Genomic DNA, 22085 nt, shown 5'->3' on the forward strand with positions numbered 1-22085 from the left:
CAGGCCCTCGGCCTCGGTCAGCCTGGCTGCTGCCAGCGCCGCTCCTGTGCCGGCCAGGCTGCTGCCAGCGCCGCTCCTGTGCCGGCCTGGCTGCTGCCAGCGCCGCTCCTGTGCCGGCCTGGCTGCTGCCAGCGCCGCTCCTGTGCCGGCAGAGGCTCCGGGCGGCAGGCTGGCAGGGCTGCCCCCTGGGAGCGGACAGCGGGCCCGTCCCACACCGAGGGACCTGAGCCGCCCGGCAGGAGCTGGAGCCCGGCTGGGAGGCCTCCGTCCGCTCTGGGGCGCCCAGTGCCCTTCGCTCGGCCCACCCCTGCCCCTGCCCCCTGCCCCCTGCCCCCTGCCCCTGCCCCTGCCCCTGCCCCCGCCCCCTGCCCCCTGCCCCTGCCCCTGCCCCCTGCCCCCTGCCCCCTGCCCCTGCCCCTGCCCCTGCCCCCTGTCCCCTGCTCCCTGCCCCCGCCCCTGCCCCTGCCCCTGCCCCCTGCCCCCGCCCCCTGCCCCCTGCCCCTGCCCCCTGCCCCCGCCCCCTGCCCCTGCCCCTGCCCCCGCCCCCTGCCCCCGCCCCCGCCCCCACACCCCCCGCCACGCACGCGGCAGGCCTGCAGAGACAGTCCAGACAGGTCAGCGGTGGAGACCCTCCTGCCTGCTTGTTCGTCTCTCGCTGTTACAGCTCCGAGGCCCTGGTCCATTTCACAGGGGGGGAAACTGAGGCTGGCGGAGCCCAGGCCAGACGCTGAGAGTGAGCGCAGCCCTCCGGCAGGCTGGGCTCCCGGTCGCACTGGCCGGGCATCCCTGTGGAGCCACGTGCGGAGGGCGCGGTGCCAGCAGGCCCCCCACCTCCTGACGGGCCCCAGGCTGGGCGAGGCAGGGGCAAGGGCAGGGTGCCACCCCATCCCCATCCACCCCACCCACCCAACCCCCCGCCCCCCATATCTCCCCCCACCTCTCCCCCCTACCCCCACCCATCCCCATCCACCCCCACCCACCCAACCCCCCCGCCCCCATATCTCCCCCCCACCTCCCCCCCCTACCCCCACCCATCCCCATCCACCCCCACCCACCCAACCCCCCGCCCCCCCATATCTCTCCCCCCTCCCCGCCCTCCCCCCCACCCATCCCCATCCACCCCCACCCCCACCCCTCCCGCCCCCCATATCTCCCCCCCACCTCTCCCCCTACCCCCACCCATCCCCATCCACCCCCACCCACCCAACCCCCCGCCCCCCATATCTCTCCCCCCTCCCCGCCCTCCCCCCCACCCATCCCCATCCACCCCCACCCCCACCCCTCCCGCCCCCAGGAGGCGGCCGCAGCGGGGAGGCGGGTGTTCACCGGGGGCGGGGATCCCCTAAAAGCACCCGGGGCGCTCCGGGAGGGACCCCTCCGGCGCCGCCCCGCCCGCGGCTCCACACGTGGCGGCGGGCGGGGCGGGGCGGGGCGGGGCGGGGCGGCGCCTCCCCTTCCTCCGGAGCCGGAGCCGGAGCCGAGCCCGCGCCGAACCGGCCCGGCCCAGCCGAACCGAGCGGAGCCGAACCGAGCGGAGCCGAACCGAGCGGAGCCGCGGGGCCGCCCCCGCCCATCGGCCCGAGCTCGGCGCCCGGACTCGGCCGCCGCCGGTGAGTGCGCTCCGGGCCGGGAGGGGGGACCGGGGAGCGGGGACCCGGGAGGGGGGACCCGGGAGGGGGACCCGGGAGGGGGGACCGGGAGCGGGGACCCGGGAGGGGGGACCCGGGAGGGGGACCCGGGAGGGGGGACCCGGGACGGGGGACCCGGGAGGGGGATCCGGGAGCGGGGACCCGGGAGGGGGGACCCGGGAGCGGGGACCCGGGAGGGGGGACCCGGGAGCGGGGACCCGGGACGGGGGACCCGGGAGCGGGGACCCGGGAGGGGGGACCCGGGAGGGGGGACCCGGGAGCGGGGACCCGGGAGGGGGACCCGGGAGGGGGGACCCGGGAGGGGGGACCCGGGAGCGGGGACCCGGGAGGGGGGACCCGGGAGGGGGCCTGAGCCCGGGGCGGGGACCAGCGGCGCCGCCCGCCCAGAGCGCCGCCCGCGGGGCCGGGATCGGGGGCCGGGGATCGGGGTGCAGGATCGGGGTCCGGGGCGCGGGCGGGCGGGGACTTCCCGGCGCCGCCACATCCTGGCGGTGAATCAGCCGCCGCCGCCGGGAACAGAAACTTCAGCTCCGGGTCCGCCCTCCGGCCCCGCGCGGCGCACCTGGGGTCCCCCCCGCGCGTGCGGGTCTGCGGGGGGAGCAGGGGCGCCCCCGCAGGTGCCGGGAGGGAGGCCCGGGCTCAGGGCTGAGGGGCCTGTGCTCCCAGCCCCTTCCCGCCCCCCTCGCTGAGCAGCCCAGGGGACCGGACCAGGAGTGAGGCCGGGGTGACCCCAGCCTGTGGCCCGAACCACCGCCTGGGGCCAGAGGCAGAGACAGGACACCGGTCAGGCCCGCCCCCCAGCCCCAGCTCCTTCCAGCCGGCCGCCCCGCTTCCTCTGTTTCCCCCTGCGGCTCAGGCGGGGAGGAGGCGGGGTGGAGGGCTCAGAGCTGTTCCCTCACAGGTGTCCCCCTGCCCACCCTGCTTCCTCTGGCTGTGGACCGGCCAGGATGCTGCCTCAGTTTCCCCACAGCGGCTCAGGCGGGACTCAGAGCCGGCCCTCACAGGCCGGGCCTTAGGGAGCGGGGCCTGTGGCCCCGGTGGTGGCGACTCGGGGTCGGGGTCTGAGGCCTCTCCCTGCCCCCCCCCACAGGTCAGCCCTCGGGGCAGAGGTGTCCTCGACCGACGGCTGACCAGGGCCCGCCCGCCCGCTCCCTGCAGCCCCTGCTCTGGCGGCCGGCCGGACAGGTCCGAGGGCCGCAGGCAGGCGGGGGTGTGCTGGGGTGGTGGGCTGAGGGGGCAGGTGGCTGCCTCCCTGCACCCACCTTCAGCCTGCCTGCCCCCCCACCCCCCGCCCTCACAGCAGGGGCACTTGTGGGGGTGCTGACGGCTGTCACCCCAGCTGCGGAGCTAATTGCACACACACCTCAGCTCCTTCCGGGACCTGCGCTCCCGCCCTAAATAACCTCGCCTCTCACCGGGGAGCACCGTGTTCCCGGGGAAGTTAGCTGGGAGAGATGTGGGAGGGCCGTCGGTGACTGGGACACGCCCGTGGGTGCCGCCTGAGGGTGCGGGTGCCGCCTGAGGGTGCAGGGCGCCATGCCGCCAGCCTGGGGTGGGGGTCCCTCTCCTGGCCAGTGGCCTGTGTCCGGACCTGCAGGCGGGCTCAGTCCCTGACTTTTGAGGGTGCCCAGAGGAGGATTGGGGAGACAGGCGAGGCCTGACGCCGCTGCCCGGCCCCTCCCCCCGCTGCAGTGCGCACACAGTAGGCGTCTAATCGTTGTATGGTCCGAGGCCCAGTGGGCACCGGGCAGTGTGGAGGGCACCCTTACCTCCGCGTCAGGACGGTGGTCAGGGTGTGTCTGGGAGATAGACAGGCCAAGCAGGGCCCGTGTGCAAGCTGTCGCAGTGGGGGGAGCAGGCCTGCGGCCCCCGTCCGGGCGGAGCAGCCTGGCTTCATCGAGGAGGGTGAGCCCCCGTCCCCGGGTGAGAGCAGCACCCACCCCGCGGCTTCCTGTTAGGGACCCCACTCCCGCCAGCCTCGGCCTGTGAGGGGGTCCTGCCGGCCGCCCCCGGACACTGGGCAGCCTGAGGCCGCCCGGGCTGTGGGCATGGCCGTCCCGCTCCAGCCCGGAGGCCACCGGGCGAGGGGAGCTCCTGGTGACCCCCTGCCTCCCCGCCGGGCAGGGAGGGGGCGGGAGGGCCGGCCCCAGAGGGGCCACAGCTGGTCCTCTCAGCCCGCCCCCCGAGGGGCTGCCAGGGCCCTCCGCCAGCCGGGGCGGCCCCATCCGCATTCCCCCGGCCTGGAGCAGGGCGAGCTGAAGGAGAGGGAGGGAGGGAGGGAAGGGACCTGCCGCCAGTCTGTCCGGCTCCCGCCCGCCCGCACCGTGATGGTCACGTCTCAGGGTGACCGGTAACCTGGGGGCCGGGCTCCAGAATCAGCGCCGCTGTCTTGCAAGAGGCGTGTGTAAAGCCCCCACTGTGTGCGCAGGCCTCTGCAGCTGGCTAGAGGGTGGGCACACCGCACGGGCAGGCAGGAGGCGCTTGCCCGGGGACCAGGTGGGAAGTGGCGGGCCGGGCAGAGCCTGGAGCCCCGCTGCCCCTGCCCCTCCCTCGTCCCACTGTGGTGCCCGGGCCCAGGCGGAAGGAGGGTTGGAGGGCGGCTGAGGGTCCACAGCTGCCGTGAGGGTGGCCTCTGAGCCTGGGGCGGGGGGGGGGGGGTTGGTGGCCTGTGCTCCAGGAAGGCCAGGGGTGTGGGGAACCCACAAGGCGGGGGGGGGGGGTTAGGGGGGGCAGACTGTTCCCATTTTCCGTTGGCGCCTCTGAGCACCTCACTTGAAGCCCAAGGCGGAGGCTCACCAGGGGCTCGGGGTCCGAGGCGAGGGCCAGGCGGCCAGGGGTCCCTGCACGGCCCGAGCCTGCCCCCCAGCTGCTGTGGGCTGAGGCCAGCCGCTCGCGGTGCCCAGCCAGGGCCCCCACACACAGGGCGTCCCCACGGGCCTGGCCCCGGGGGCAGGGTCTGCCCGTCCCCCGGCTGGATCCTGGCCCTTGCCAAGTGCCGGTGGGCCCCGGCCAGCGGGAGAGCAGCCTCAGTGCCCCATGTGTGCCCGGTCCCCGCTCCCCGATGCGGCCTCGGAGTGCAGCCTGCCTCCTCCGCCATCCGCGTCCGTCCTGCTTTGGCTCCGAGCACAGCTCCGGCCGCCCGCGCACAGCACAGAGGCAGCCAGCTGCTCCTCCCCCGGCGGGGGCGGCTGCTCCGGTGCGCAGCCGGAGCAGCCGGAGCAGCCGGAGCAGCCGGAGCAGCCGGAGCAGCCGGAGCAGCCGGAGCAGCCGGAGCAGGGAGCCTGTGCTCGGATGACGCCCTGCCCGCTTGGAGGGCACCCTGCCCCTCTGGTGCTGCTAGGCTGCCCACCTGCAGGGGGGGGCGGGGGGCGGGGGGCGGGGACAGGCCGTGGGGGTGGTGGAGAGCGATGGCGTGGTACTCGGCCAGAACAGACACCCACACGTGGGGCCCAGGAGGTCCCCTGTGAGAGGAGGTGGGGAGCAGCCAGGGAGGGGCCGTGCTGGTGATACGGGCTCGACCCACGCAGGCTCCCTGGAGGAGACCCTGGTGACCATTTCACAGATGAGGGGAGTGAGCCTGGAAGGGGCCTGCCCCTCCCTGCCCCCTCCCCCCAGCATTCCAAGCTGGAGCCAAGGACCTAGCCGCCCGGTTGGGTCAGGCTGCTGGCGCTGCCCACGTGGGCCCAGCAGCCTGGGGGTGGGGCGGGGTGGGGGCAGCACCCACGTGCTCGCCCGCAGAGCATGTCTGACCCAGAATCTGAGCTGCCCCGGCCCAGCCCGGCCCTGGCCACAGCTCCTGGCAGTGCCAGTGTGCGGCCGAGGCCCCTCCTCCATGCTCAGTCTCTGCTTTGTCCTCTCTGCTTGGGGGCAGGCCTGGAGGAGAGGGGGGGGACCCAGGACCGCTGGGGAAAGGCAGCCTGGAGAGGGGAGTGAGGGGGACCCAGGACCGCTGGGGGCAGAGACCGCCAGGCCCACCCCAGCACCCGGAGGCCTAGACCCCACACACCTCAGCGCCTGTCTCGGCCCGTCCCTTCTCCCTGGGCACCGAGTCCTCGGGGCCGGGAGAGGCCTGTCTGGGGGCTGGAGGCCCGGGAGGGACCCTGGGCTCCTGGGCGAGCTGCTGGTCTGGGGGGGGACCCGGCATTGTCCCTCCTGCGCCCTCGGAGCCTGTGAGGAGCTGAGGACGGGTCAAACGCTGACCTCTCGCCGCCCGCGCCGACCACGAGTCTGCACACATCACTCCCTCCATGTCCCTGTCGGGACCGACCACGAGTCTGCACACATCACTCCCTCCACGTCCCTGTCGGGACCGACCACGAGTCTGCACACATCACTCCCTCCACGTCCCTGTCGGGACTGACCACGAGTCTGCACACATCACTCCCTCCACGTCCCTGTCGGGACTGACCACGAGTCTGCACACATCACTCCCTCCATGTCCCTGTCGGGACTGACTCAGCCACACGGGGCCACACGGGGCCGGTGGGCACTGCGCCCCAGGCCCGGCTGCCAGGCTCACCCCAGGGCGTCGGAGGGGCCAGGCCCTCGGGAAGGGGGGTCGGGGCCCTCGGTGACAGCGGGAGGCGAGGGCAGAGCCGCCGCCAGCCTGGGTGCAGGTGGAAGCGAAAGCCGAGCTTCCTGGCGAGGGCGCCTCCACCCTTCCTGTGCTCCCACCCGCCCGGCCGCGGGGCGGGGCGCTCCCACCCGTCCGTCCGGGAGCACCGCGGGCTGCACCGCGCCCGGAGGACCGGCCCAGGTGGCACCGCCTCCACCTCCCCGCCCCGCCCCCTTCCTGTTTGCCCAGGGCCGTCGCCCACCCCGGTCCTCCCAGCGGCTTCTCCCCTGACCCAGGCGGTGGGGTGCGTGGAGGATGAGGCCGGGCCGGGCCTGGGCACAGCGTGTCTGACCTGCCCCCAGACCGGGGGTCATGCCCCAGCTCAGCCCCGCCGGCTCCTCCCCTGCCCGGCTCCGGCTGTGCCCGGAGACCCGCGCCTGGTCCTCCCTGTTCCCTGAGCTGTGTGGGTGCTCCTCGCTCTGTCTTCCCTCTCGTTCACCAGTGCAACCTCAGTGTGTGTGTGTGTGAGTGTATGTGTGTGTGAGTGTGTGTGTGTGTGTGTGCGTGTGAGAGAGTGTGTGTGTGTGAGTGTGTGTGTGTGAGTGTGTGTGCGTGTGTGAGAGTGTGTGTGTGTGTGTGAGTGTATGTGTGTGAGAGTGTGAGAGAGTGTGAGTGTGAGAGAGTGTGTGTGTGTGTGTGTGAGAGTGTGTGTGTGTGTGAGTGTGTGTGTGTGAGAGTGTGTGTGTGTGTGCGCCTGTGAGAGAGTGTGTGTGTGTGAGAGTGTGTGTGTGTGTGAGTGTGTATGTGTGAGAGTGTGTGTGTGCGTGTGTGTGTGTGTGTGAGTGTGTGAGAGTGTGTGTGTGTGAGTGTGTGTATGAGTGTGTGTGAGAGTGTGTGTGTGTGAGAGTGTGTGTGTATGAGTGTGTGTATGAGTGTGTGTGAGAGTGTGTGTGTATGAGTGTGTGTGAGTGTGTGTGTGAGTGTGTGTGTGAGTGTGACAGTCCCCACGTGCTGTGCCCAGCTCGTGCCCTGCTCCTCGTCTCCGTGGTAACTGGGCTCTGCGCCATCCCCCCCCCCATGAGCCTCTCGGGCGGACCACGGTCAGCGAGGGCCGGGCCTGGGAGCTGACAGGGGCGGCGAGGAGCCAGGACGGCGGGAGGAGGACATGGTCGTGGTGCTGAGCACCCAGAGCTTCCAGGAACGGGATCCGAGGGCGGCCAGGCGGTGGGAAATCTGGGATCCTGGAGGAGCTAAGAATAGAGGGGCAGCCCTGCTCCCCGCTCCGGAGTCCCCGCCTGCCATCCCCGCCCACCGGGACGACAGGCTCGCCTGTGCCCGCCGCCCCTGGCCCAGGCCTGTCTGCCATCCCTGCCCACCGGGACGACAGGCTCGCCTGTGCCCGCCGCCCCTGGCCCAGGCCTGTCTGCCATCCCCGCCCACCGGGACGACAGGCTCGCCTGTGCCCGCCGCCCCTGGCCCAGGCCTGTCTGCCATCCCTGCCCACCGGGACGACAGGCTCGCCTGTGCCCGCCGCCCCTGGCCCAGGCCTGCGAGCACCTGGCAGGGGCAGCCCACCCTCCCCGGTGCCCAGGCCCCAGCCAGTGCCCTGCCCCCAAGCCCCTCTGCCAGGGCTGGCAGGGATCAAACACCGCTTCCCAGGGGCCCTGAGGCGGCTTCCCCTCCCACAGGCTGCCCCAGCGAGCAGGCCTGTGCCAGCCTCCGAGGGCCACCCCGTGGCTCAGTGGCTCCATCTGCACAGCAGGGCCCGGGGAGCTGGCCTCTGAGGTCTGGGGGTCCAGCTTTGACCCTGTCTCCCCCCACCCACCCACCCACCCACCCACACACACACACTCAGCTCTGCAGACAACCCCCCGGCAGGGCGCACCCTCTGGCTTCCCGGAGTCCCCGCAGCTGCCCAGGCGTGAGGGCGCCCAGATGGAGGTGCCGGCATCCCCGCTCCCGCCCGCGCCCCAGGAGGCGGCCAGGAGGCCCGTGGGCCAGGGTCCTGGCCCGTCTGCTCCAGGTGCAGCCTCGGTCCGGTTCCGGGCACCTGCCCGGCCTCAGGACAGCCCGGCCAGCGGGACCCGGCCCAGCTCCGCGGGAGGCCCTGCCTTCAGCCCCGCTGCAGGGGAGGCACCACCCCACCCCAGGGGCGACCCCACGTTATTGGTAGAAAAAGGGGAGCCATCCCATCAGCTCAGCCCCACAGGCTCCATCTACAATCCCCCCAAAGTTCCACGGGTGCAGGGGGCGGGGTGCCCTGCCTAGCGGGCAAGAGGGGGCACTGCAACCCCCCTGACCAGCCAGCAGGCCCGCGCCTCGGGGCGCTGGGAGCCCTGTTGGCTCGGGTGGCCCTGCTCCACTTGCTCCAGCCTGGCCTACAGGCCTCAAAGGCGGTGAATGTGAATTCCTGAGCTGGCCCCGCCCCGCCCCGGGAGGCCCCGCCCCCCGCTGCTGGGGGCCTGGGAACCGCGCATTCCTGAGCTGGCCCCGCCCCTCCCTGGAAGCCCCGCCCCTCGGAGCCCTGCGAACAGCCCCGCCCCGGAGGCTGCCGCGCCCACCGGGTGAGCGGAGCCGGGAGAGTCCCTGAGGCCCGCCATCCGGGCGCCGGACACAGCCCGCGGGCAGGGCCGGGCCGGCCTGGAAGAGGGTGGAGGCCCCGCCCGCAGGCCTATCGCAGCGCTGAGCACCCTGCCCACCCGGTCCGGCCGCTCCGCCGAGCACCCTGGGGACCCGCTGTCAGTTTGCGGAGAGCGAGTGTCCTTCCGGAGCCTGGGAATGAGCCGTCCTCCCAGGAGCTGCCCCAGCGGGCGTTGTCAGGAAGGCGTGCCCCAGCCCTCCCCCCGCGCCCAGAGCACCAGCAGGTCCTTAGGGTGCGAGGCTGGGCTGGTTCAGCTCCCGCCCCCACCCCGAGGCCTGGCCTGGCCAGCTCAGCTCTGTCCACTCAGCCCGCGCCCCTGCCCCCCACATCCCCAGCTGCTGGAGTCGGCGGAGGGGGAGGGGGCTCTGCAGTATTATTGTGTGTGTGTGTGTGTTACTGTGTACATGCAATAACATGCATGTACTGTGTGTGCACATTGCATTATACATGTGGATAGGTTAAAGTACAGAAACAAGAGGGGTGCCTGAGGGGCTGGGGTGTCCTGAGTGGCAGTTTGGGGACCCACTGGGCTGTCCCTGGTGGGTTCCACGCTGCAGAGGGGGCGGGACTCCGGAAGCCCGTCAGTTACCCTCCAGCCAGGGTGTTGCCCCTGGAGCGGAGGTCTGACTTCCTGCAGGCCCCCCGGAGCGGAGCGGCTTCCTGGGCTGGTTCCTGCGGATGGAGGCGCTTCCTGGCCGCCGGGTCAGCGATATCTGTGCCTGCGGCCTGGCTCCTGCCTCGTCCCCTCCCGCTCTCTCTCCTGGAGACCGGCGGGTGCTTCTAGGGAGGGTGCTCTGCCGGGACCTGCCGGTGGGCCTCCCGGGGAGGAAGGCTGCCCCTCCCACCCTGGCCTGTCCGTCCGCCGTCCACACCGCCCGGCCAGCGGGGTCCCTGGTCTCCGAAGGGCGTGGCCAGCTGTGCAGTCAGTGCCAGGACGCAGAGCAGAGGGTCTCCATGGGCAGATGGGATTGGTCATCTCCCCCCCAGACCAAAGGGACCCCAAATGGGGTCTCTTCGGGGAGTGAGCCATGGCCGGGGACGGGGGCCCTGGGCAGGCGGGGGCGGTCCAGGCGGCTCTGGCATCAGGGGCCCCTGGGGCTCTTGGCAGCGCGGGTCACTGGAGGCCAGCGCCGGCCTGGGAGAGTTCTGTCCACGCAGCCGGAGCCAGAGAAGCAGGGACTCGGGCCAATGGGAGCCAGGAGGGGAGGGCCGGCTCCGGGCGCCTCTTTAAGCAGCAGCACCCAGGGGGCGGCGTGTGCACGCTGGGGCCCGTCGGAGAGGCCGGCGGGGCCCGGGCTGCGGCCATGAGGAGCCAGGAGGGCGGGCGGGGCGGCCCGCGGCCGGGCCTGGGGTGGGTGGGCAGAGGCAGCCGGAAGGTCTTGCGCGTCTGGGTGAGTGGACAGTGCGGGGCCCCTGGGGCTGCCTGGCAGGGAGTGTTCGGAGCACCCCAACACCCGCTTTGCTGCCTGCCCGATGCTTCCAGCTTCCAGAGGTGCAGGGGGGGAAACTGAGGCTCAGATGGGCAGGGACTTGGCCAAAGTCTGTGGGCAAGGGCCAGGGCTGGGCGCCCACGCAGGTAGCCAGGCTGCCTCGCGGGCGGGCCCCGGGGTCCCGAAGTTCTGTTGGCCCCAGGGGGAGGGGAAGGGGGAGGAGGCGGGGCTGCCTCCTGGGAGGACCCACGGCAAACAGGAGGGACTGCTGAGAGGCCACGTCCGCAGGCGGTGTCCCTGCTCTGTGCCCCCAGTGGGCCTCGGGGTGGGCTCCGGGAGCCCAAGGGAGGACACCCCCATCCTCACCCAGGCAGTGGGCGCAGGGCCTCTAGGAGGGGCAGCCGCTGGGCTCCCGTCCCGTCAGCCTCATGGCCCTGCCTGGCCTGGGACGGCCCCGCTCTCCCCTCCCCGGTGCAGCCGCTGTGGGTCCAGGCTCACTGGGCCCTGCCGTTTCCCGCTCGGCGCTTCTCGGGGCGCCCCTCCCGTAGAGTGGGTGCACACTCCTGCCCCAGGAGGCGGGGGGGGGGTGGCTGGGGGGGGAGAGTGCCGAGACCAGGCCGCCCCTCGGGCTTCCCCAGCGGCTCCACACGGCCCTTCTCCGCTAAATATAAGACTCGAGCCATACATGGCTGCAGGGAGCGTGGGCCGCCTGCCTGCGGGCCTGTCCCCAGGGACTGTGGTTGAGACAGCGTCACGGCCGAGCGCGCCAGGGAGGGGGCGGGTGGTGGCGATGGCACAGAGGCTCGGGCTGGGAGGCATTCGGGGTGGGGGTGACTGCCATCTTACCAAGGGCGCCTCGAAAAGTGGAATTATGGAGTCATTTATTAACGGCCGGAGGCATAAGGGGCTAAAGCTCCAGACCTCGCAGCCCGGACAGCTCACCACACTCTGACGTTCTGTCCGGCTCACCTGGCCAGAACGGCACAGGTGTCCGTTACATCTCTGGGTCTGGAATGAGGAACCTGGTTTGGGGAAAGCTTTCCCAGAAGCAGAATCTGAGCAACTTAGTGATTATCCACGAATCCCTGAATCAACAGGAGCACGTTATCTGGGACCGGCCACCTGGACAATTTAGGATAACTGTGCGGTCCGGATTCCGGGGCCACTGAGTCAGCAGGCACGCACTCTCTGTAGCTGCTGAGGCCATTTAGAACAACTGGTCTGTCCTGGGTCCCGGGAATGTCCTCCGGTGACCAGTGGGACATCCACACCATCCTCCATGGAGTGTTGGGATAGCATCCATGAGTCCAGAAAATCAGAGTAACTCTCTGTTGTTTCAGCAGACGAGTAAGTCCAGACCCAAGCTGCAGTTTCTACAGCCAGACTTTGGGGTCACACCTGTGGCAGCGGGTCCGGCTGCACCCCCGAGCGGAGGGCCTGGGGCACCCCGTCCTCCACCCGCATGCCGGCGGCACACAGGCCCGCGGGACCGGGGCCTGGCAGGCTGCTCCCCCACGGGGCCTGGTCTTGCCAGAACCGATGGGCGTTGGGCATGACCCTCGAGTCAGCCCCCCAGCCCCACTGTCGCCCTGCGGGCAGCCTGGGGTACCGGGCCGCACCCGGGGGAGGTCAGGGCGCCCTGGACACAACGTGCTGGCTGCCTGTCGCCCCGGTCCGCGTGGGGCTGCCTGGGGTGGCTGTGAGGTCGAGGGGCACCCAGCAGGGCATGCTGCTGCCTCTGGTTACTATGGAGACTCAGTCAGGGTGGGTGCAGGAGCACCAGGCACAGGGACCCTGCACCGTGAGCTTCGGGGTGCCAGCGGGAAGCGCTGGGGCCCGTTTGGTGGGTGGAGGTACCAGGCGGGGGACGCACCAGAGGAGACGGGGGGGGAAGGGAAGGCTTCCTGGAGGAGGCGCCAGTCCCCCCTGGCTGACCCCTCCACCCCCTCTACCCTCTGGCCCTGCAGTTCGGCAAGATGTCGGTGAAGGAGGGCGCGCAGCGCAAGTGGGCGGCGCTGAAGGAGAAGCTGGGGCCGCAGGATGCCGACCCCACGGAGGCCAACCTGGAGAACGCGGACCCCGAGCTGTGCATCCGGCTGCTGCAGATGCCCTCCGTGGTCAACTACTCCGGCCTGCGCAAGCGGCTGGAGGGCAGCGACGGCGGCTGGATGGTGCAGTTCCTGGAGCAGAGCGGCCTGGACCTGCTGCTCGAGGCCCTGGCGCGCCTGTCGGGCCGTGGCGTGGCCCGCATCGCGGACGCCCTGCTGCAGCTCACCTGCGTCAGCTGCGTGCGCGCCGTCATGAACTCCCGGCAGGGCATGGAGTACATCCTCAGCAACCAGGCCTACGTGCGCCAGCTCTCCCAGGGTGAGCGGGCGGGCGCCGAGGGCCGGCCACGGGGAGGCAGGCCTTGGCCATGGCCCTGGCAGGCGGCGGAGGGCTAGGCGCCCGGGAGGAGACTGGGCTGGGCAGGCAGGGAGGGCTTCCTGGAGGAGGCGCCAGTTCCTCTCATGTGCCCCTAGTCTAAGGTGACCAGGCACCCCCATTTTTAACAATTTTTAAAAAATATATCTTATTGATTTTTTTACAGAGAGGAAGAGAGAGGGATAGAGAGTTAGAAACATCGATGAGAGAAAATCATTGATCAGCTGCCTCTTACACACACCCCACTGGGGATGTGCCCGCAACCAAGGTACATGCCCTTGACCGAATCGAACCCCAGACCCTTCAGTCCGCAGGCTGACGCTCTACCCACTGAGCCAAACCGATTCCGACCCGATTTTTAGCAATTTGTCCCGTGTCCCATGGCATTTTAAATAAAACGCCTCGGGACGCGGGGCAAGTAGTTAGAAATCGGGACGTCCGGTCACCTTACCCTAGTCTGGGACACACACACACCCCACCCCCACCCCCAGCCAGGTCACCTGGAGCCCTGGTCCCTCCGCCAGCCACACCCAGTTGCCCCCTCTGGTTTATGGCTTTGCCCCAGTTCTCACCTGGCCTGCTGCTGGTCCAGGCTCCACACACACCCCAACCCCCCGCCCCCTCCCTGGTGCTGAGCCTCCAGGCCCTGTCCACAGCGGGAGTCAGGGGTCAAAAACAGAAGTCCACTGCACTCACCCGGCTCTGAGCCCCGCCCCAGCCCTGAGCCCTCAGGTCTGGCCGGCACCCCCCCACCCCCCGCCCTGCACGTGGGGGAGGGGGGCTTCATGAAGGGGCCCTGGACCCCCTCCCCAGCAGGCTGCGCTCTGCCTGAGTCTGCACAGCCCTGCTCCCCGTGAGTCCCAGCTCACATCACCTCCTCGATAGTCTCAGAGACCCGAGCTCCCTGTGGCCCTGCCCCCCACACCCCGGCCTGCTGTCCATGGGGGTGACCGTGTCCCTCCAGCTTGGGCTCGGGGGGCAGTGACAAGCGGGAGCCTGTGTGGGTGAGTGGGATGGTGGTCATCTCATTCTTGTCTGACCCCGTCCAGGCCTGGCCATGCCCGTCTGCATGTAGCGTCTTCTGTGACGTGCTCTCAGCCGGGCTGGCAAGGGGCACCCCGGAACTTTCCAGGCTGGGGGAGGGAGGGTGTGAGGCTGGAGGCAGGTGGTAGAGTTGGGAGATGGGCATGTGCAGAGCGCCCCCTGGTGTTTGCCCGCTGCCCCGCGTTTTTGGCTGAAGTGGAGCAGTGCTGGGCAGACACCCCCACAGGTGGGGGAAGGGCCGAGGGGGAGGCCTGGCCTGGATGCCTGAGTCCCCCGCTGAGACACCCCCTCTCCCCCGCCTCGGCAGCTCTGGACACGTCCAACGTGATGGTCAAGAAGCAGGTGTTTGAGCTGCTGGCCGCCCTGTGCATCTACTCGCCCGAGGGCCACGCCCTGGCGCTGGACGCCCTGGACCACTACAAGGTGAGGGCGGCGGGCGGCGGGGCTGGGGCCGGGCCCGGCCGGGGCGAGGCGCGCACACACACACTCACACACACTCACCCCGCCCCCCGCAGACCGTGTGCAGCCAGCAGTACCGCTTCAGCGTCATCATGACGGAACTCTCCGGCAGCGACAACCTGCCCTACGTGGCCACCCTGCTCAGCGTGGTCAACGCCATCATCCTGGGCCCCGAGGACCTGCGCGCCCGCACTCAGCTGCGCGGCGAGTTCATAGGTCAGCCCCGCGCTGTGAGCCCCCCTCCCCGGGCCCGACCCACCCCGGGCCCTGGCTCCCCTGGGCCCTGACCCCCCACTCAGCCCCGACCCCCGCCACCGGGCCCTGAGCCCCTGGGCCCTGACCTCCCACCGGGCCCCGACCCCCCCACCGGGCCCCGACTCCCCCACCGGGCCCCGACCCCCCCCCCCGGGTCCCGACCCCCCTCACCAGGCCCTGACCCCCCCACACAGTGCCCTGACTGCCCAGACCCCCCCGGGCCCCAACCGGACCCCCACCCGGGCCCTGACCGGACCCCCCCCGGGCCCTGACCCACCCCCGGGTCCTGGAAGCAGCCTGGCCCCCAGCGGCCCCTTCGCGGGCAGGGACCTCTCGGTGGGAGGCAGGTCCAGTGGTGACGGGGACACTGGACGGTCACCACCGAGTGTCCCCCAGTTGGGCTCCCTCTGAGCTTCCTGTCCGGCGCCCCCGCTGGGCTCGGGAGTCGGGAGGGGCCGGGGAGGGCGGCAGAGGAACAGTGACCGGAGGGGGCGCCACTGACCTCCATCCCTCCCCAGGGCTGCAGCTGCTGGACGTCCTGACGCGGCTCCGGTGAGTCCCCGGCCGCTCCGCCTGCCTCCCCGCTCCCACACAGCGCCCCGGGGGGCAGGCCGGGCCCCAGCGAGCGCCCAGCCGTCCCTTCCTAAGCCAGGGCTGCCCGTGCAGACGGCCCCGTCAGACTGGCCTCAGACAGACAGCTGCCGTGGTGTGAGCATGTCCCAGTGATGCACGGAGTGAACTTATGCTGAAAACCACTTTATTGATGTCAGAGAGGAAGGGAGAGGGAGAGAGAAACACCAATGAAGAGAATCATTGATCGGTTGCCTCCTGCACGCCCCTCACTGGGGATCGGGCCTGCCACCTGGGCATGTGCCCTGACCGGAAGTTGCCGGGAATCGAACCCTGATCTCCTGGTTCATGGACCTGTGTTCAACCATTGAGCCACACCGGCCGGGCCATTCGTTGTTTCTCTGAAATTCCATTTTAACTGGGCTCCTGGGCACCCACAGAGCTGAGACCCTCCACCGAGGCCTCGTCGGGACCCTCCCCGGGGTGTCAGCTTTGGGTGGGGGGCCCCCAGAAGGCAGAAGGCTGGTGTGACCCCAGTAAAGGTCTCTGGGGTGCAGAGAGGGCCTGCCCTGCCGCTGAATGCACAGCTCATTGGCCAGACTAAGATGACTGGCAGGTCCTGGGCCCAGTGAACAATCAAGCTCCCCCGGCTCTGGCAGAAGCCCCCCACCCCCGCAGTGACCACCCCTCCCAGCTCCGTCCCTGAGCCTCTGCCCCGACCGCGCAGCCCAGCCCACGGCCCAGCCCACGGCCCAGCGGCCCCGGCTGCTGTGGCCCTTGCCCTGCTTGGGGTGGGCTCCGGCTCAGCCGCCCGGCCCCCTCCCTGGCACAGGGACCTGGAGGACGCGGACGTGCTGATCCAGCTGGAGGCCTTCGAGGAGGCCAAGGCGGAGGATGAGGAGGAGCTGCTGCAGGCGTGCGGGGGCGTGGACATGAGCAGCCACCAGGAGGTCTTCGCGTCGCTGTTCCACAAGGTGGGCAGCCCCCGTCCCGTCCCCCTCCCCCTGACTCCCTCCACCCCCTCTGTGTCCCCCTCCGCCCCTCTCCGTCCCCCTTCGTGTTCCCCTTCGTCCCCCTCCGTCCCTCTCCGTCCCCCACCGTCCTCCTCCGTCCCCCACCCCGTCCCCCTCCGTCCCCCTCCGTCCCCCACCCCGTCCCCCTCCGTCCCCCTCCGTCCCCCACCCCGTCCCCCTCCATCCCCCTCCGTCCCCCACCCCGTCCCCCTCCGTCCCCCTCCGTCCCCCACCCCGTCCCCCTCCGTGGCTGCACAGCAGGGCCCGGTCTGGAGCCACCTTGGGGAGCAGCCGAGCTCCGGTGTCAGGGCCAGGGAGCCAGGAGGCCGGGGGGCCGGGGGGCCGAGGCCAGGGCTACAGAGGAGGTGCGGTCCGGGCCCAGCAGTGCCCCCAGGAGGGGCAGAGGGCACTCCAGACCCAGGAGGCAGTCTGGCCCGGCTCGGGCCTGGCCGGCCGGTCTCCGTCCTGCTCTGGCCCCCGGCCGTCCCCCCCGGCCGCCAGGAGCCTGAGGCTGTGGGCCGTCGCGCGTGGGCGGGGGTGCTGCTGAACATCCCACAATGCACAGCCCAGCCCAGCGCCAGCGGGAACCCGCACAGGCTGGTGCCGGCCCCTGGGAGGCACCGGTGGTCGGGGTGGCACGCTCCCGGCACCCCCAGTGACCGCGCCCTCCGCCCGCAGGTGAGCCGCTCCCCGGCGTCCGCGCAGCTGCTGTCCGTGCTGCAGGGCCTCCTGCTGCTGGACCCCGGCCTGCGCTCCGGCCAGCTGCTGTGGGAGGCGCTGGAGCGCCTGGTGACCCGGGCCGTGCTCCTGGCCGGCGACGGTGAGCGGCGCCGCCCGCTGGGCACCCACGGGGTCTGCAGCAGGGGGGTGCCCGCCCGTGACCCCTGACCCCGGCGTCCCCCGCAGCCCGGGAGTGCACGCTGGACGAGATGGCGGAGCGGCTGGCGTCCGTCAAGCGGCGGCCGGGCCCGGGCGCCCAGGACAGGGCCCACAAGGGTGTCCAGGCCAACCTGGGCCAGGGCTGGAAGGGCGGCGCCCCCCAGCACGCGGGCGCCCTGCAGGCCGGTGCGGAGGGCCAGCCGCCAGCAGCCACCCCCGCGGGCCCGCGGGCCGTCAGCGCGCAGAGCGCGAGCAGCGAGCGGCCAGGGGCCCAGGAACAGCCAACACCCACCCCTTCCCTGCCCGCACCCAGCTCCGCCAGCTCCACCGCCCCGCCCCCTCCGCCCCCTCCGCCCCCACCCCCACCCCTGCCAGGTTCCGCGACCTCATTACCCCCACCTCCCCCTCCTCCCCCCCCACCCCTACCCCCTCCCCTGCCAGGTTCAACCACCTCATTCCTCCCACCTCCCCCCCCACCCCTGCCAGGCCTGGAGTCCCCGCTCCCCCCACCCCCTCCCCCACCCCCATTGCCCGGCCTGAGTGGGACCCTGCCCCCCCCTCCTCCCCCTCTCCCGGGCATGGGGGGCCCGCCCCCGCCCCCGCCCCTGCCGGGCTCCGCGGCGCCCCCTGCCGTGGGCGGCGTGGAGGACGTCGTTGTGGCCCACGTGGACCGCGGCCTGGGCGCCGCCCGGGTCCCCCGTCACCGGCAGGTCCACCCCCCGACGCTGCGCATGAAGAAGCTCAACTGGCAGAAGCTGCCGTCCCACGTGGCCCAAGGTGAGGCAGGTCCAGTCCGCGGCGCCTCCCTCCCTCTCTCCTGGGTGGTGGTGGTGGGGGGGACACACAGGGCGGGGGGCTGCCGGCGGGGAGCGGGGGCGCCTCCCTCCTGGGCGGGCGGGGGGGGGGGGGGACAGGGCAGGGAGCGGGGGCGCCTCCCTCCTGGGCGGGGTGAGGGCGGGGCAGGGGCTGCCCGCGGGGAGCGGGCGTCTGTGGCACGGGCCACGGAGGTCTGTCCTGCTCTGGGCTCTGCCCTGTGTGGTCCAGGGCGGGTGGGGAAGGAGCAGGGCAGAGGTCAGCCATGGGACCTGCCTCTCAGGGACCTTGGAAGCTGGTGTGTCTGATGCCACAGCCCTGCCCTGCTCAGGCCCTGGGTGCCCGTCACCCTGGGGACCAGGTGCTGTGTGCTGAGGTCACAGCCAAGGTCAGCGGGGTGGGGCCGGGACGGGGGGGGGGGCGGGCGGGGCTGATGGGGGGCCGGGACGGTGGGGCCGGGACGGTGGGGCTGGGGCGGGGGGGGGGCGGGGGGGGCTGATGGGGGGCCGGGACGGTGGGGCCGGGATGGTGGGGCGGGCGGGGCTGACGGTGGGGCTGATGGGGGGCCGGGACCCAGGACGGGGGCGGGGGGGCGGGCCAGGATGGGGGGGCGGCGGGGCTGACGGTGGGGCTGATGGGGGGCCGGGACGGGGGGGGGGCCGGGACGGGGGGGGGGGGAGCGGGCCAGGATGGGGGGGCGGCGGGGCTGATGGGGGGCCGGGACGGTGGGGCCGGGATGGTGGGGCGGGCGGGGCTGACGGTGGGGCTGATGGGGGGCCGGGACCCAGGACGGGGGGGGGGGGGGGGGGCGGCGGGGCTGACGGACGGCCCCTCCCCCCCGCAGAGCATCGCTCCATGTGGGCCGCGCTGGGCAGCCTGGGCGCCGAGGCCGTGGAGCCCGACTTCTCCAGCATCGAGCAGCTCTTCTCCTTCCCTGTGGCCAAGCCCAAGGAGCCGGCCGCCGCCCCGGCCAGGAAGGAGCCCAAGGAGGTGGGCCGGCCTGGGCCTGGGCCTGGGCGTGCCCCCGCTCCCGCCCCTCCGCCCCCTCCGCCCCCCCCCCCCCTGGCTGCCCTCGGGGCCCTCACGGTGCCGGTTTCCAGATCACCTTCCTGGACTCCAAGAAGAGCCTGAACCTCAACATCTTCCTGAAGCAGTTCAAGTGGTGAGCTCAGGGCGCCCCCTCCTGGCCGGGCCCTGCCTCCCCGCGGTTCACCTTGGGCTCAGCACTGCCCTCTGCAGGCCGCCCTGGGCGGTGCAGTCCTGCTCCGGCCAGACAGTGGGGTGATAGCCAGACTGCCCCAGCTGGGGGCGGGGCACCCAGCCCAGGCTCCCCTGGGCCCCGGCAGCCGCCCGGAGGGGGCACAGGGCGCTCCGGCTGGGCACGGCCATTCAGCCCAGCCTCCTGCTGTTTCCCTCTGTGCCCGACCTCACGGGGTGACCAGAGGGGTCCTGGGCCCAGGGCTCCCCACCTGCCTGGCAGGGTCTCTTCCACCTCCTACCCCCGCCCTCCCGCCCTCCAGCCCCAACGAGGAGGTGGCCGCCATGATCCGCGCGGGGGACACGGCCAAGTTCGACGTGGAGGTGCTCAAGCAGCTCCTCAAGCTCCTGCCCGAGAAGCACGAGGTCAGGGCCCCGGGAGGGGGGCCTGCGGGGGCTCCGGAAGGGGGGGGCCTGTGGGGGCCCCGGGAGGGGGGCCTGTGGGGGCTCCGGGAGGGGGGGGCCTGCGGGGGCTCCGGGAGGGGGGGGCCTGCGGGGGCTCCGGGAGGGGGGGGCCTGCGGGGGCTCCGGGAGGGGGGCCTGTGGGGGCTCCGGGAGGGGGGGGCCTGCGGGGGCTCCGGAGGGGGGGCCTGTGGGGGCTCCGTAGGGGGGCCTGTGGGGGCTCCGGGAGGGGGGGGCCTGCGGGGGCTCCGGGAGGGGGGGCCTGCGGGGGCTCCGGGAGGGGGCCTGCGGGGGCTCCGGAGGGGGGCCTGTGGGGGCCCCGGGAGGGGAGGGGGGCCTGCGGGGGCTCCGGGAGGGGAGGGGGGCCTGTGGGGGCTCCGGGAGGGGGGGGCCTGCGGGGGCTCCGGGAGGGGGGGCCTGCGGGGGCTCCGGGAGGGGGGGGCCTGCGGGGGGCTTCCGGGAGGGGGGCCTGTGGGGGCTCCGGGAGGGGGGGGCCTGCGGGGGCTCCGGGAGGGGGGCCTGTGGGGGCTCCGGGAGGGGGGCCTGTGGGGGCTTCCGGGAGGGGGGGCCTGTGGGGGCTCCGGGAGGGGGGCCTGCGGGGCTCCGGGAGGGGGGCCTGTGGGGGCTCCGGGAGGTGTGGCCTGTGGGGGCTCCGGGAGGGGGGGGTCTTGCGGGGGCTCCTGGAGGGGGGGCCTGCGGGGGCTCCGGAGGGGGGCCTGTGGGGGGCTCCGGGAGGGGGGCCTGTGGGGGCTCCGGGAGGGGGGCCTGCGGGGGCTCCGGGAGGGGGGCCTGCGGGGGCTCCGGGAGGGGGGGGCCTGCGGGGGCTCCGGGAGGGGGGGGCCTGCGGGGGCTCCGGGAGGGGGGGCCTGCGGGGGCTCCGGGAGGGGGGGGCCTGCGGGGGCTCCGGGAGGGGGGGGCCTGCGGGGGCCCCGGGAGGGGGGGGCCTGCGGGGGCCCCAGGAGGGCGGGGAGGGCGGGCCTGCGGGGGCTCCGGGAGGGGGGCCTGTGGGGGCTCCGGGAGGGGAGGGGGGGCCTGCGGGGGCTCCGGGAGGGGAGGGCGGGCCTGCGGGGGCTCCGGGAGGGGGGGCCTGTGGGGGCTCCGGGAGGGGGGGGCCTGCGGGGGCTCCGGGAGGGGGGGCCTGTGGGGGCTCCGGGAGGGGGGGGCCTGTGGGGGCTCCGGGAGGGGGGGCCTGTGGGGGCTCCGGGAGGGGGGGGCCTGTGGGGGCTCCGGGAGGGGGGGGCCTGCGGGGGCTCCGGGAGGGGGGGCCTGTGGGGGCTCCGGGAGGGGGGGGCCTGTGGGGGCTCCGGGAGGGGTGGCCGGGCCTGTGGGGGCTCCGGGAGGGGGGCCTGTGGGGGCTCCGGGAGGGGAGAGGGGCCTGTGGGGGCTCCGGGAGGGGAGGGCCTGAGGGGGCTCCGGGAGGGGGGCCTGCGGGGGCCCCGGGAGGGGGGGGCCTGCGGGGGCTCCGGGAGGGGTGGCCGGGCCTGTGGGGGCTCCGGGAGGGCGGGGGGCGGGCCTGCGGGAGCTCCGGGAGGGGGGGGCCTGCGGGGGCTCCGGGAGGGGGGGCGGGCCTGCAGGGGCCCCGGGAGGGGAGGGGGGGCCTGTGGGGGCCCCGGGAGGGGGGCCTGCGGGGGCTCCGGGAGGGGTGGCCGGGCCTGTGGGGGCTCCGGGAGGGCGGGGGGCGGGCCTGCGGGGGCCCCGGGAGGGGGGGGCCTGCGGGGGCTCCGGGAGGTGGGGGCGGGCCTGCAGGGGCCCCGGGAGGGGGGCCTGTGGGGGCTCCGGGAGGGCGGGGGGAGGGCCTGCGGGGGCCCCAGGAGGGCGGGCCTGCGGGGGCTCCGGGAGGGGGGCCTGTGGGGGCTCCGGGAGGGGGGCCTGTGGGGGCTCCGGGAAGGCGGGGGGAGGGCCTGCGGGGGCCCCAGGAGGGCGGGCCTGTGGGGGCTCCGGGAGGGGGGCCTGTGGGGGCTCCGGGAGGGCGGGGGGCGGGCCTGCGGGGGCTCCGGGAGGGGTGGCCAGGCCTGTGGGGGCTCCGGGAGGGGAGGGGGGCCTGCGGGGGCTCCGGGAGGGCGGGGGGCGGGCCTGCGGGGGCTCCGGGAGGGGAGGGCGGGCCTGTGGGGGCTCCGGGAGGGGGGCGCCTGTGGGGGCTCCGGGAGGGGTGGCCTGGCCAACGGGGCCTCCAGGAGGGGGGGCCGGGCCGGGGGGGGCCCCGGGAGGGGGGGCCGGGCCCACTGGCCGCTCACCCCCGTGTGGGCCTCCCCCAGGTGGAAAACCTGCGCTCCTTCACGGAGGACCGCGCCAAGCTGGCCAGTGCCGACCAGTTCTACCTCCTGCTGCTGGGCATCCCCTGGTGAGCGGGCCAGCGGCTCCCTGCCCCCTCCCTCCTGCCCCGGCCACGGCCCCGGGGGCCTGAGGGCTCAGCAGGGCAGGGCGGGGGGGCAGGGCCTGGGGGGGCAGGGCCTGGGGGGGCAGGGCCTGGGGGGGCAGGGTCTGGGGGGGCGGGGTGGGGGGGCAGGGCCTGGGGGGGCAGGGCCTGGGGGGGCAGGGTCTGGGGGGGCAGGGTCTGGGGGGGCAGGGCCCCGTGGCCTCCCTGGGAGACCCCAGCCTTTCTTAGAGGAGGGAGCCCCCAGGGAGGCGACAGCACTGGGTGCTGGTCGGACAGCCTCTCCCTGGGCCCCGCCCAGCCCTGCTGAGGCCCGGCCG

General features: G+C 73.7%; 1 protein-coding gene across 4 annotated transcripts in view; it reads left to right on the forward strand.

Annotated features, from left to right (window-relative positions):
- Nucleotides 1-542: 542 nt before the first annotated feature.
- The window catches only part of INF2 (inverted formin 2), a 29733-nt gene continuing 8190 nt past the window's right edge, over nt 543-22085 (forward strand). Inside the window, exons 1-12 of one of the 4 annotated variants that reach the window (XM_045578845.1) lie at nt 543-564; nt 12242-12642; nt 14051-14166; nt 14259-14418; nt 14976-15009; nt 15860-16001; nt 16719-16860; nt 16947-17696; nt 18577-18722; nt 18833-18894; nt 19253-19355; nt 21647-21732. In XM_045578845.1, coding sequence (XP_045434801.1) covers nt 12252-12642; nt 14051-14166; nt 14259-14418; nt 14976-15009; nt 15860-16001; nt 16719-16860; nt 16947-17696; nt 18577-18722; nt 18833-18894; nt 19253-19355; nt 21647-21732 — 2132 coding nt within the window. In that variant the 5' untranslated portion in view covers nt 543-564; nt 12242-12251. Of the gene's footprint in view, nt 565-1469; nt 1611-10217; nt 10237-12241; nt 12643-14050; nt 14167-14258; nt 14419-14975; nt 15010-15859; nt 16002-16718; nt 16861-16946; nt 17697-18576; nt 18723-18832; nt 18895-19252; nt 19356-21646; nt 21733-22085 lie in introns of those variants that run through there. The other 3 variants (XM_045578844.1, XM_045578846.1, XM_045578843.1) reach the window with 3 other exon arrangements.

This window comes from Pipistrellus kuhlii, unplaced genomic scaffold (genome assembly GCF_014108245.1).
Source record: "Pipistrellus kuhlii isolate mPipKuh1 unplaced genomic scaffold, mPipKuh1.p scaffold_m20_p_107, whole genome shotgun sequence".
Classification (NCBI taxonomy): Eukaryota; Metazoa; Chordata; class Mammalia; order Chiroptera; family Vespertilionidae; genus Pipistrellus; species Pipistrellus kuhlii.